The following is a 13,240-nucleotide window of genomic DNA, read 5'->3' on the forward strand; positions in this document are numbered from 1 at the left end:
TTAAAACGATCATACCACATGTGCTATTAGGAATTACCTTAGAAAGCTAACCTGATATGATATTACATCCTGCAATGTTGTTCTTGCAATTCTTACACTTAAAGTTTCAAATACAAGTTACTAGGGGACATAAGTCTATTAGATTTGGGATTTAATTATGCTTTTACAAGAAAATTAAAACTCAATGATAAAGGTATTGATGGTCTTTCACTTATGTGGTTCAAAAAGATTTTATTGTAAATCCTACAAACAAAATGTGTGTCTCATCATTTTAACTGAGGAAGAATATGATTTTAAAATTTATTTCTAGGCACAGGTCATTTATTATCACTTTATACATGGAAATAAAAATCCAAAATGCTTCATGAATACATTTAGATGGATGTGCATTGTAAAAGCTTGACGAAAGATGCTTTTGAGGGGGTGGATGCTTGGTGAGCAAAACTTCTGTTTGCTATCTCCCGACATGCTTTGAAACAAACTATCCATTGCTTCCATAACTTTGTTTTACTGTCTACTGTAACTTCTTGCCAAAGATACAATAGCATTTCCTAAATCCCCAACCTCTACTACCATCATGAACGCTAGGCATCTGACAACAGCATTATCTTAATATTCAACACCATTCCAACTTGGACATCAGTATTGACAGCAATAGTTCAAAAAGTTGGCTCACAACTTTGAATGGCATCTAGCTTGAGGATTCATTGCAAAGCTTTACAATCTGTTCCAATGTCTAGATTAAGAAATTTGTGTGCATCAAAAGTTGTATGTAACTCTCTGCATGTTATTTTCATTGTAAAAACGTGTGCATTGACAGAATATTTCAGTCTATTCCTACACATTATTTCTTTTGTTTTCCTATATTGTGAAACACTGGATATTTGTGAAAAAATTATGTTGCAGCAGCAAATACATTGGAGTTGTGGGAGGAGGGGGAAAGGTTCTGAATCCATCTCTAGGGTATGTTAATTGTACTACATGGCAGGGAAATTGAAGTTTTAAAATTTGTCTCTTTATGAAAAAAAATCCAAAGCAAGTCATTCCGTGTTTTTAATCTACTGCTGATCACACTTGAACACTCGTTCTTTGATTCCAAAGTGACATTAGTTGACAAAGGCAAAATAAGTTGCAATAACTGTCGAGTGTGTTTACAGGTTACCCTCCAGGCAATTAATATATCATTCAGTTAAAAATTTATGTCAAGTTAAATTATGTGCCTATTACCAGCCTGCTATTATGACTCGGAAAAGCATTTCTCCTCTGAGTTTAATTACAAAATCCATTAAACAGATGCAGTAGCTACACGTGTAGATATGTGGCTTAATTAAAGGATGTAGTGTTCCTTTGGGAAATCAGGCGAGTTACAGGTTCACTATGATCTGATTGAATGATGTTACAGACTCAAGACTAAAGCTCTAGTTGTGGGTAATGTTGATAATTCTGAGGGTTTTTATCTATAGAGTCCCCATGTCTCTATCTGTAATATGATAAACAGAAGTTTTGCAGATGGAATGTTGATCCGAGTTTGGAATTTGGGAACAGCTGCTCTCATTTTTACAGTCACTGCCGATCGTCACTTTCTCGGTGAACATCTGTTCTAAATAAGATTAAATGGAGAATTTGATTTTCTTCACTTAATGGAATACCCAACAATGAAACATTGCAGCTAGTTTACACAGGAACTACATATGGATGTGATGTAAACACCATCTGTACAGAGGTTTGCGATAGAAATGTAGTTGATTGCATTCCCATTGAATAAATTCTTGTCCCAGAATACCAGCTCTTCCTGTATAGTAGCTGAAGAGGAATGGTCTAAGTAATGAGGAATTTATTGATGTTGCTCAACCATATCAACTCTAATAATATTTTGTGCAAGCACAGCACATGCTAAAATGATACTTAGTCTTTTTTTAAAAATGAATAATTAGCAACTTTTAGGAGCAAAAAATGGTTATTTATTCAGTTTGCAGGCATCGCTGGCAAAGCCAGAATTTCTATGGAGACGTTGGTGGTGGGCCATCTTCTTGAATTGCAGGATTCTTTTCAGTGAAGGAACTCCAGCATTGCTGTTGGTTTCCTGGATTTAGATCCAACAAGATGAAGCAATGGCTATTTACTTTCAAGTCAATATTTTGTATGACTCAAAGGGGAACTTGATGTTCCCAAGCTTTGTTGTTCCTACATTAACAAAAGTCTTTTTTCCCCCCCAAATCGTTGCCTGGCTTTTATTGGGATTAGAAAAGCAGAACCCACAGTTTTTTGCATTTTGTTCACTTGGTCTGGTTACACGAGAATAGTGTTGACCAGGTTAATTGAGAGAAACCAATTTAAAGGATGTACTTAAACCACATTATATGGATTGTTATTGCCACTGAAGCTAACCATGCAAGATATTTTAAGGAATTGAAAAACAAAAGGATGAATAATCTTTAAAGTTCAAAGACACAGTGACGCTGCGGTAGAGTTACTGCTTTACAGCGCCAGAGACCCGGATTCGATCCTGATTTCGGGAGCTTTCTGTACAGAGTTTGTACATTCTTCCTGTGACCACATGGGTTTTCTTCGGGTGTGCTGGTTTCCTCCCACAGTCCAAAGATGCACTAGTCTGTAGGTAAATTGTCCTTAGTGTGTAGGACAGTGCTAGTGTTCATGGTGATTGCTGCTTGGCGCGGACTCGGTAGGCCGAAGGGCCTGTTTCTGTGCTGTATCACTAAAGTTAAGTCTTTAAAATATGAATTTGTGCAACATTTAAAATGTAAAATAATTTTCATAGGTTTTCTCAGATGGAACATGTTGCAACATATTCTGCTTGATATTGGTGTCCCTCAACTAGTATGATTCACTGCTTCCATGTTATTTCCTAGAGTCAGTTCATTCCATTCTGCTGAATCGTGGAGATGATATGGCTAGAGTGAGGGGGTGGGTGAGGGAAGGGTCTAGAGCTGTTACTGATTTGGTCCAGTATTAAGACATTGATATTTTCAGTAAGGACTTTTGCATTTTGAAGCTTGAATAATACTGATTTTTGATAACATTCTATAGCTTTTTTTTTTGTTGTAGATTAAGAAAAGGATACTTGGTTTAATTAGTATTTGATACCCCATATTTAAATAAAGACCCAGTAGCTCACAGATGCAGGAAGCAAGCTGAAAATGACTCCTTGCTAACTGTAGCTGAAGTAATTTGAAATGAATAATTCCTTTATTTTTGACCTGTTCCTATTCCAATGTTGTCAGACCATGACAAAATTACCTCCTGTAAAGTACTTTGTCCAAATAATTCCTTAAAGTTCTTAACATTGAGATCACCTTTTGTTTAATGGTTTGAACTTGCACAGCTACAAATTTGCCATGTAACCTGACAGTAAATACATTTCTGGCATCAAATGATCATGTTCTCTCTGAAAATAAAGGTGAAATGTGAAAAAATGCTGCCATTAATCACTGAATATTGAAAAATGCCTGAACAGCAGGGAAAGGTAAAAATTTGTGATAAACAAGAGGTCTGTCAGTATCCATCCAAAAATGCCTCGTCTGCTTTGTTAAGTGGATGTAAAAGATCAATTGATACTATTTTGAAGAAAATAAATAAATATCTAGGTTATGGCATATATTTATTCCCTAATTGCCAACATATTTTCTCTCAAGTGATCTAATCTTTATCACAAGGTTGGCTGCGAACTTATAGATCGTTGTGAATGTCATGCTGTAACACTGGTTGCACTTAAACCTTTTTGGGCTGTTCAAGGTCATGAAAGACACAAGGAGCAATGGCATTTTTAACTAATCCAGCAATACATCGAGCTGTAAATAACAGACATCTGATGTTTACATTAAAAAGAGTAATATTTAATCAAAAAGGCAATGCCATCGCTTTACCATTCTCGTGGCCGCACATGGGAAACAATTCAATTCTGTACACCTCAATACATCAAGAATATTGCATTTTCTGTGCTGAAAGACCCTGTGAAAGCAATTTAGAAATTGATTGTAATCATCTGTTATGTAAATGGAAAATGTCCAAAGAGGGATGCAAAAAGTAAACCAATTTGTTTTAGCAATTTAAATGGACCAACCGCAGATTAAGAATAACTTTTTTCATATTTAGCAAAATAGTATAGTATGTTGGTGTTCAAGGACTGCATGTAAAAGGACAAATTCAAAACTAAACCAGAAATACTATGCTGAGCAAAGTGATAAATCTGTACGAGCAGATTCTGTTGACACACTGAAATGCAAGAAGGCTGCTTTCAAAAAACATTGTGATTGCGGTTTGCATGTAATTTGACTATTCACATATTCAGTATAGTGTGGCGGCTCCCAAGGGTCGGGCCATACTACTACCGACCCCTCGGCACGGGAATGGACCAGTCCAGGGGGGCGGTCCGGTACCATGTATATAAGGACAAGGTTTTGGGCGCGAAGCCATTCCGGCAGACTCGACCCGTCTGATAACCGAGGTATAATAAAACATAACGCCCCCGAAATACCTGGCTCCTTGCCTTTATTTCGGGCTTCTATCGACGCGCCACATTGGTGACCTCGACGGTCCATTCATACTAGGATGGACAAACGATGGATAGCCGACCGTCCGTCCGGTTCGCAGGCCGACCAGGCCGCAGCTGTCGACGCGGTAGGCATCAAGCTCCCGACCTTCTGGACCACCCGGGCTTGCGTTTGGTTTTACCAAGCGGAGGCCCAGTTCCAGCTGCGGGGCATCACAACAGATGATACCTGTTTTTTCCACCTGGTGGGAGCACTTGACCAGGACGCGGCCGAAGAGGTAACGGAGTTCCTCCAGGACCCCCCGGCCCACGATAAATATGAAGCCCTTAAGGAGCTGCTGCTCCAAACCTACGGGCTAACCCGAATGGAGCGGGCCGAAAGGCTCCTCCACATGCTTTCGACTGGCGCCCATCTAGCATCCTGAAGGAGATGGTCGCGCTGCTCGACGGGCAAAGACCGTGCCTGATGTTTGAATACACCTACCTGCACCTGCTGCCGGCCGACATTCGCCTGCAGCTCACCGACGCCTCCTTTGCAGACACCCGGGCCCTCGGCAGGTGCGCGGACGCGCTGTGGGCGGCGCGCCGTGATGACGTCAGCGTGCTAAACGTCACGGTCGGGCGGGGGAGCTGTGGAAGGAGTGACAGCTACGCCCCGGAGGCCTGCGAGATCGCCCCCGGTGGCCATTGCGGGTCCTGCACCCGCACCTGCAGTCCCACACCAGCAGGAGGCACTGGTGTTATTACTACCAGCGCTGGGGTGCTGCAGCCCGACAATGCCGCCAGCCGTGCACGTTCCCGGGAAACGCCGGGGCTGGCTGCCAATAGTCCCCGTGGCGGCCGGCCAGATTCACCGCCTCCGCCTGGGATCGGCGCTCCGGGGGCCGCTTCCTTGTGGATACCGGGGCGGAGCTGAGTGTCCTGCCCCCTTCGCTGCTGGACATTCGTTCTGGGAGGCGGGGGCCCATCCTCACCGCTGCAAACTTATGGCGTCCGCATGGTCCACATCGTTTTCGGCGCCAGCCATTTCACGTGGCAGTTTACAATCGCCGACGTCTCCCAGCCGTTGCTCGGGGCTGACTTTCTGCGGGCTCATTCTCTCCTGGTGGACGTCAGGCAGCAGCGCTTGGTCCACTCCGCCACGATGGAGCCCATTGCGCTGCGGCTGAATGAGCCCGTTGTACGCCCACTGTCGTCCGTGGACTCCCATTTCGCTCGGGTTCTGGCGGAGTTTCCGGACATTATGGCCCCGCAATTCCGGTCATCGACCCCCAAGCACGGGGTGTTCCATTACATAGTAACTATCGGCCCACCCCTCCACGCACGAGCACGCCGACTGCCGCCTGAAAAGCTACGCCTGGCACGACAGGAGTTCCGCACGATGGAGTCCTTGGGGATCGTCCGCCCTTCCAACAGCCCATTGGCATCCCCACTCCACATGGTCCCCAAGGCAAACGGGGGCTGGAGACCTTGCGGGGATTATCGGCGGCTGAACGTCGCTACCGCCGAGGACCGATACCCCGTGCCCCACATCCAGGACTTCAACGCCCATTTGGCCGGGGCCACGATATTCTCGAAGGTGGATCTGGTGCGAGGCTACAACCAGATCCCGGTCCACCCGGAAGATGTGCCCAAGACGGCAATCATCACGCCGTTCGGACTCTACGAGTTCGTACGGATGCCGTTCGGCCTCAAGAACGCCGCGCAGTCATTTCAGCGGTTAATGAACGGCGTGTGTCGCGGGCTAGATTTCCTGTTTGTCTACCTTGACGACATGTTGGTAGCCTGCCGCTCGCGGTAGGAGCACTGTGCCCACCTCCGGCAGCTCTTTCAGCGGCTCAGCGAGCACGGGTTGGATATAAACCTCGCCAAGTGCCGCTTTGGCGTGGCCACAATTGACTTTCTCGGCCACCGTGTGTCTTCACAAGGCGCGGTTCCCCTGCCGGACAAAGTAGACGCCATCCGCCGGTTTCCCCGTCGGTCCTCGGTGCGTGGCCTGCAGGAGTTCGTCGGCATGGTGGCCTTCTATCACCGGTTCCTGCCATCCGCGGCCCACATCATGCGACCGCTATACGAGCTGCTGGTGGGCAAGGGTAAGAACGTCGTGTGGATCGACGAGGCGGTAACAGCCTTTTACGGAGTGAAGGAGGCCCTGGCTCGGGGTGTGCTGCTGGGTCACCCACGGGAGGATGCCCCGACAGCCCTTACGGTGGATGCCTCAGAGTTGGCGGTTGGTGCCGTACTGGAGCAACTGACGGACGGGGGTTGGCGCCCCCTGGCCTTCTTCAGCCGGCACCTCAACAACGCCCACAGGAAGTACAGCGCCTTCGACCGCGAGCTCCTCGCCCTGTACCTGGCCGTTCGTCACTTCCGCTATTTTCTGGAGGGCCGCCCGTTCACCGCTTACACGGACCACAAGCCGCTCACGTTCGCCCTGGCAAAGGTCTCCGACCCATGTTCCGCCCGACAGCAGCGCCAGTTGGCCTACATCTCGGAATTCACCACCTCCATCCGCCTCATCGAGAGGAAGGAAAACCGGGTGGCCGACGCGTTGTCTCGCCCCGCCATCAATGCCGTTTTGGAAGTGGCACCTGGCATTGATTATTCTGCCCTGGCGGAGGCCCAGCTAACGGACGGGGAGATGCTCGCCTACCGGACTGCCATCTCTGGCCTCCGCCTTGAGGATGTTCCCCTCGGCCCCGGAGCAGCGACGATACTATGCGATGTGTCGGCAGGTCAGCCGCGCCCCATCGTCCAGGCCGCGTGGCGCAGGAGGGTGTTCGACGTGGTCCACGGGCTGGCTCACCCATCCATCCGGACGACGACCGCACTGGTAGCTGCGTGGTTCATGTGGCATGGTCTGCGCAAGCAGGTTGGCCACTGGGCCCGCACCTGTATTCCGTGCCAGACGGCAAAAATTCAACGCCACGTCCGGGCGCCACTCCAAGGAATCGGTCTACCCTGCCGACGTTTCGACCACCTGCACGTGGACATTGTGGGCCCGCTCCCGCCGTCCCGGGGCATCACCCACCTCCTCACGGTGGTGGACCGCTTCACGCGGTGGCCGGAGGCCATACCACTGGCCGATACATCTACAGCCACATGCGCTCGTGCGTTGGCCGCGCACTGGATTGCTCGCTTTGGGGTGCCGGTGGTCATCTCATCGGACCGGGGGCCACAGTTCACCTCCGAGCTGTGGTCGGCCATGGCCCACCTGTTGGGCGTGCGGCTGCACCACACCACGGCCTATCACCCGCAGGCAAACGGCTTGGTGGAGAGGTTCCACCGGCAGCTGAAGACAGCGCTGAAGGCGCGACTCTCCGGCCCCGACTGGATGGACGAGCTACCATGGGTCTGCTGGGCATCCGGACTGCGCCCAAGAAAGACCTGGCTTCATCCTCCGCGGAGCTCGTATACGGGTCCCCGCTCACGGTGCCCGGGGAGTTCGTGCCCTCGTTGCCGGGGCGAGAGGAACCGCCCTCATCCACCCTACAGCGCCTCCAAGAGCGAGTTGGCAAGCTCGCACCCGTGCTGACGTCCCGCCATGGGACATTCTGCCCTTACGTGCCATCGGCCCTCCGGGACTGCGCCTTTGTGTTCCTGCGCCGTGACGCCCACCGGACGCTACTCCAGAGGCCGTATGAGGGCCCGTACCGGGTGCTGGAGCACGGACAGACAACCTTTGTCTTGGACATGGGGGGCTGGCCGGAGGCCATGTCAATTGACCGCCTGAAGCCGGCCCACTTAGACATCGACCAACCGGTGCGGGTTGCCCAGCCTCGGCCACGAGGTCGCCCACCCTTCCGGGACCCACCACCTGTCCCTCCAACTGTGCCTCCGCCGGCCCCTCTGTCGACCGATTACCGTACGCGGTCCAGTCGGGTTGTGCGACCACCAGTGCGTTTCGTGCCTCCGGTTCTGGGGGGGGGGGGGGGTCCTGTGGCGGCTCCCACGGGTCGGGCCATACTACTACCGACCCCTCGGCACGGGAATGGACCAGTCCAGGGGGGCGGTCCGGTACCATGTATATAAGGACAAGGTTTTGGGCGCGAAGCCATTCCGGCAGACTCGACCCGTCTGATAACCGAGGTATAATAAAACATAACGCCCCCGAAATACCTGGCTCCTTGCCTTTATTTCAGGCCTCTATCGACGCGCCACAATAGTTAAATTAATAGGAATCCATGACCTAGGGCCATGATTCACAAAGCTTTCTACCATTGTGCTCTACCTTTGTTGTAACTGGCCTGCTATGGACTGGAAGCTTGAATTTGATTGCTACAGTTAGTTAAGAAAGCCATTACACTGGTTTTATGTATCTATCAGGATGATTAAAGGCTCAAACCAATTTCAAAAAGAAATGTCTGCCGATATGAAAATATGATGTATAAAAAAGAAATGAAGGGAATGCGCTGATCTGAAATGTCATCCGTCAATGTTCTCCAGAGATGCTGCCTGACCCGCTGACTTACTCCAGCATTTTGTGTCTTTCTTTGATGGGAATACTCAACTGATTAGGCAGTGTCTGGGGGGACAAGCAAGCTTGATGCTTCAGTTGGTGGCATGCCATTGGCATGTTTCTCTCTCCACTGATGTTACTATAATTGATTGAAGACAAACTGGCTAGATTGTAATCTTTACTAATCCAGCAATTTCTACAGTCCCATATTTATGTAGCAGCTTTAATACATCTTTCCTCCAGACTTTTAAAAAAAATGGAATTTGGATTAACTTCCAACCACAAGCACAAAGAAAGATCAAGCACAAATGAGTATTTTGATGTTAATTTCTCCAGCTACACCCCCCCCCCCCCCCTTACAACCCACTTGCATAGTGATACATTTTGGAAAGTCATTCAGTGGTAATAACAATAAATGGTACTACACTGACGAAAGTTGATGAACAGAGGCACCTTGGGGTTCAAATCAATAGTTCTCTGAAAGGGTCAATGGCTGGATGGGGTGGTGAAAAAGATGCATGGCATGCCTACTTCATAGGTCTACACATAGGATGTAAAAGTTGGGATGTTACGCTGCAGTTTTACGAAGCACTTGTTAGGTACTTGTGTGCGGTTCTAGTTGCCACACTGTAGGAAAGGCATAATTGCACTGGAGAGAATGCCGAGGAGATTCATCAGGGTGGTCCCTGTATTGGGGGACTTTAGTTATGGGAAGCGATTGAATAGCTATAATGAAGGAGACTGGGTAGTCTGATAGAGGTAAGATTAGATAGTCAGAATCCTTTTCCCATGGTGGGAGTTTTAAAAACAAGAGGAAATATGTTCAAGGTAAGAGGAAGTTTTAAAGGGGATGAGGGGCATGTTTTTTTTCCCTACAGATTAGTTGATATTTGAAATGAACTGCAAAGAGGTTGGTGGTGGAATCAAATATAATCACTGTTTCAGAGCCATTTAGCAGATACTTGAATAGACAAGGAATAGAAAGATGCAGTCCTATGTGGTAGTTTAGATGGGTAAAACGCTGGATCTGTATGTGATCAGCTTAAGGGCCTGTTTCTGTGCCGTAACACTCTGACTCTAATTTCCTCTGTTATTCTTTCTTGTGGAAAGTGCTAACTGAGATCCTAATCAGTTGATCAAAATGATGCAATGCTGCTCTATGGCAAAAAAATTATAATGACTGTCCAAGACCAATCTGTCTTAATGAAGCTTACTGATTTTGTTTTTCTCCTCTTCCTTCTCCCCATATTTTAGTCCTTGCATACATGCAATTTGTGGAAGATTATTCTGAGCCGCAGCCTCACGTTTTTTATCAGACACCACAGAATGAACATATATATGAACAGCGAAACAAACGCTTTCAGGAAGTCTATGGTTTCAATGATTCTTTCAGCAGCACTGACTCATCTCTAGAGATTCTACCGCCTCCAGCTCTGCCACCCAAACAAAGACAACTGGTGAGTTTTACTTTATTTTTGCGGGGAATGCAAACATTTATCAGATATTTTAAGGTTCAGATTCAGGGCTTGTAAACCTAAGTTCTTTGGAGGGTGGCAGGACAGAAGTGTGATGAATGGAAGGAGAGGAATGTGGCTAGAAGATTGTTCTTTCAGTGAACTTGCTGTTTTCCATTGGAAAAGATTGGCACAACTTTTGTCATTCACTCTGAAATGTCACATTTTTGGGCATTACTTGTACATTGGATGGAAAGGATTTACATTTTTGCCTTGACTATTAATCATCTTAACTGACTACTTACCTGAATGCTTTTGGTTTTCATGGTTATTTCTTCCATATTAAAGCTAATTTTTTTGTAAAAAATTGTTCCGTGTTCAGACATACTATTATAGAAATATTGTTCCATAGACAATTGTTCCATTTACAGACATATTATTATATTGTATTTAAAACAAATCATTTTTACTTTCACAATTGTTTGTCCAGTTTTAAAATTATTTGGTATTTTGTTCATTTCAAAGGAAGGATCTTTGTTAGTCATTGGAAATATTATTTTCTGTTAAGACTCAAAGTTGTACTTGATCACTTATTACTTTGAGCGCCAATTTACATTTGGGATGAAGAAAATATGGTGGAGCGAAATAAATATTTCTAGGCAAGATGAGTTTTTTTATGAGCTAACTTGGCCAAGTGACTGAACTTTAGAACTTCTGGAGGAATGATGATCTGGCACTTTAAGATCTTAACACTTTAACTTTATTAATTTAATGGGACCTATCCATCTAGTCGCAGAAAAATTGTTTAAACCTAGTTTATTAAATTGATGACTCAAAGACCTAAAGTACAAAATTCTGATCAATTCGGCTCTTGTCTGTCATTGTTCATTAATGTTATTTCTGCAGCCCATTTGACCATTTTAAGGGGGGAGGGGGAGTTAATGCTCAACAGTGAATTTTCTGCAGTGAAATATATCCATTGAATATTCATTGGCAATAAAACAGGGATGTTTGAAGATGGTGCAAAGGAAAGCTTAAATTCATTTCAGCAGCCATTTATTTTACACAAATATTTTTTCGTGTCTTCATTTAATGTGTGCTCATTTATGAAGTGCTTTGCTTGTCATTTTTATTTCTGGCTTAAATACACATGTTGTATCAATGCATTTCTTCTGATTTGTAATATAAATCCCAGCTACAAACTGTATGAGTGCTTGATCTGTGATTTGTTTTTGAAAGGAATTAACATTGAGCATACACATCTGTCCTTGTTCTCTTCAAATAATGCTGTTGGGCACCATATATTTATATCCATATCTTTATTTTCTACATGCATGGATTCAAATTTATATTTCCTCCTTTGTCTTTTTTTTAAAATGTACTGGGGCCTTTTTGACTGTGCCAGAATCTTTGTCTCATTCTGCACAAATCAAGTGAAATGATGCTCATCATGTCATTCTCTACTGCCTGTTAAATCTACATGGACCTTTTTTTATCATGGGGATTAGGGTAAAGCAATGAATTCAAGTCAGTTAAAGTTAAAATTAAAACAGTGTATTTTGATGTTGTCAAAGTAATATTGCATTCAGAGTTATGTCAGTATTATTAATCTCACAAATAGCTAACTCAATCAATCAACCAAGATTCAGTTCAGACTTGATCTGGCAAATTACTCCCGTAACACACCATACAATTGGGATAATTGAGATTGGCATAGACAGGTTGTAGACTGAGTACTCCCTTGGGCAATTAATCATTTTAGTTGTATTGGTAGTTGTCCTGATTTACTAGATATTGGCACTGCAAAAAAGATTTATTTTAGATTGTTGATAACATACAAAGTTTCTCATTAGTTGAATAAGTGTTATTTGAAGTATAAATTGGATTTTGTTTTGATTGGTAATCTTTGCATTGAGTTTCCTTTGCACCGTCTGAAATTATTGTTATTGATTTAAAGAATGATTTTTGACATTTTGAAGTTGCAATTTGAAAACTTAAATTTAGTTACTGCTTAGAGTAATCCTTAATTCTCTTTACTCATGTACTTTCCACATGTACTTTCCAAGGTCTTGTAATCCTTCAACTACTTCCAATATTTTAAAACTATTTATTTCACACAAGCTGCAACCAATCCTGCATATAATCAACCAAATGCCTGTAAATTTGTTACTTGAATTTTTGGAGAACTTTTAAAATTGCCTGTTGCATTTAATTATGGTGCTGTAATTCGCCTTTCTAAATCAACTGTATACACTTTCACAATTTCCTATTTTCAGCTGACAAGATCTAGGTTTCTTACGGTTGTGCAGAAAACCGTATTGTGCATGTGCGAGGTCCAACAAACCTACATAAGCACAAGTTTTATGTAGGTTGGTTCTACAATAGCAGAGATCCTGTTCTGATATAATACTGATATACTGATACCTTAATGTGAAGCAGCCACGCCCTCACTTGCACAAGCACGTTTACAAAACAGATAATATGTTACACTAAGTAGAAGGTTAGTGATCGAGACAATCCCATTTGGAGCTTAGCGCCATGCCACAGGCTAAAGCACTGTTTTCTGGGGAGATCAACTTTATGCTGAAATATTTTTGATTTCTTGTTTCAAATGTTTGAAAATTCAGTTCCTTTCAAACTAGCTTCCATTTATTCAGCCAAGCCATTGTTTGATTACAAACAGGAAATCAATGCAGCATCCAAATTTGATCATTGTAAATCCTTTAATTTCTGAAATGAAGTGCACGTCTCAAGAAATTAATTAAAGGCCTCGGGATCGTCAAAGGTGCATAATCTGAATATTGCTGCTTAACTTAC

General features: G+C 44.8%; 1 protein-coding gene across 12 annotated transcripts in view; it reads left to right on the forward strand.

Annotated features, from left to right (window-relative positions):
- LOC144608370 (rap guanine nucleotide exchange factor 1-like) overlaps positions 1–13,240 on the forward strand; it is a 126,515-nt gene that overhangs the window by 61,683 nt on the left and 51,592 nt on the right. For all 12 annotated transcript variants that reach the window (XM_078426049.1, XM_078426050.1, XM_078426054.1 and 9 more), the window contains exon 10: positions 10,224–10,426. In XM_078426049.1, the coding sequence (XP_078282175.1) occupies positions 10,224–10,426 (203 nt within the window). The remainder of the gene's footprint in view (positions 1–10,223; positions 10,427–13,240) is intronic.

The sequence above is a fragment of the Rhinoraja longicauda genome, chromosome 31 (genome assembly GCF_053455715.1).
Source record: "Rhinoraja longicauda isolate Sanriku21f chromosome 31, sRhiLon1.1, whole genome shotgun sequence".
Classification (NCBI taxonomy): domain Eukaryota; kingdom Metazoa; phylum Chordata; class Chondrichthyes; order Rajiformes; family Arhynchobatidae; genus Rhinoraja; species Rhinoraja longicauda.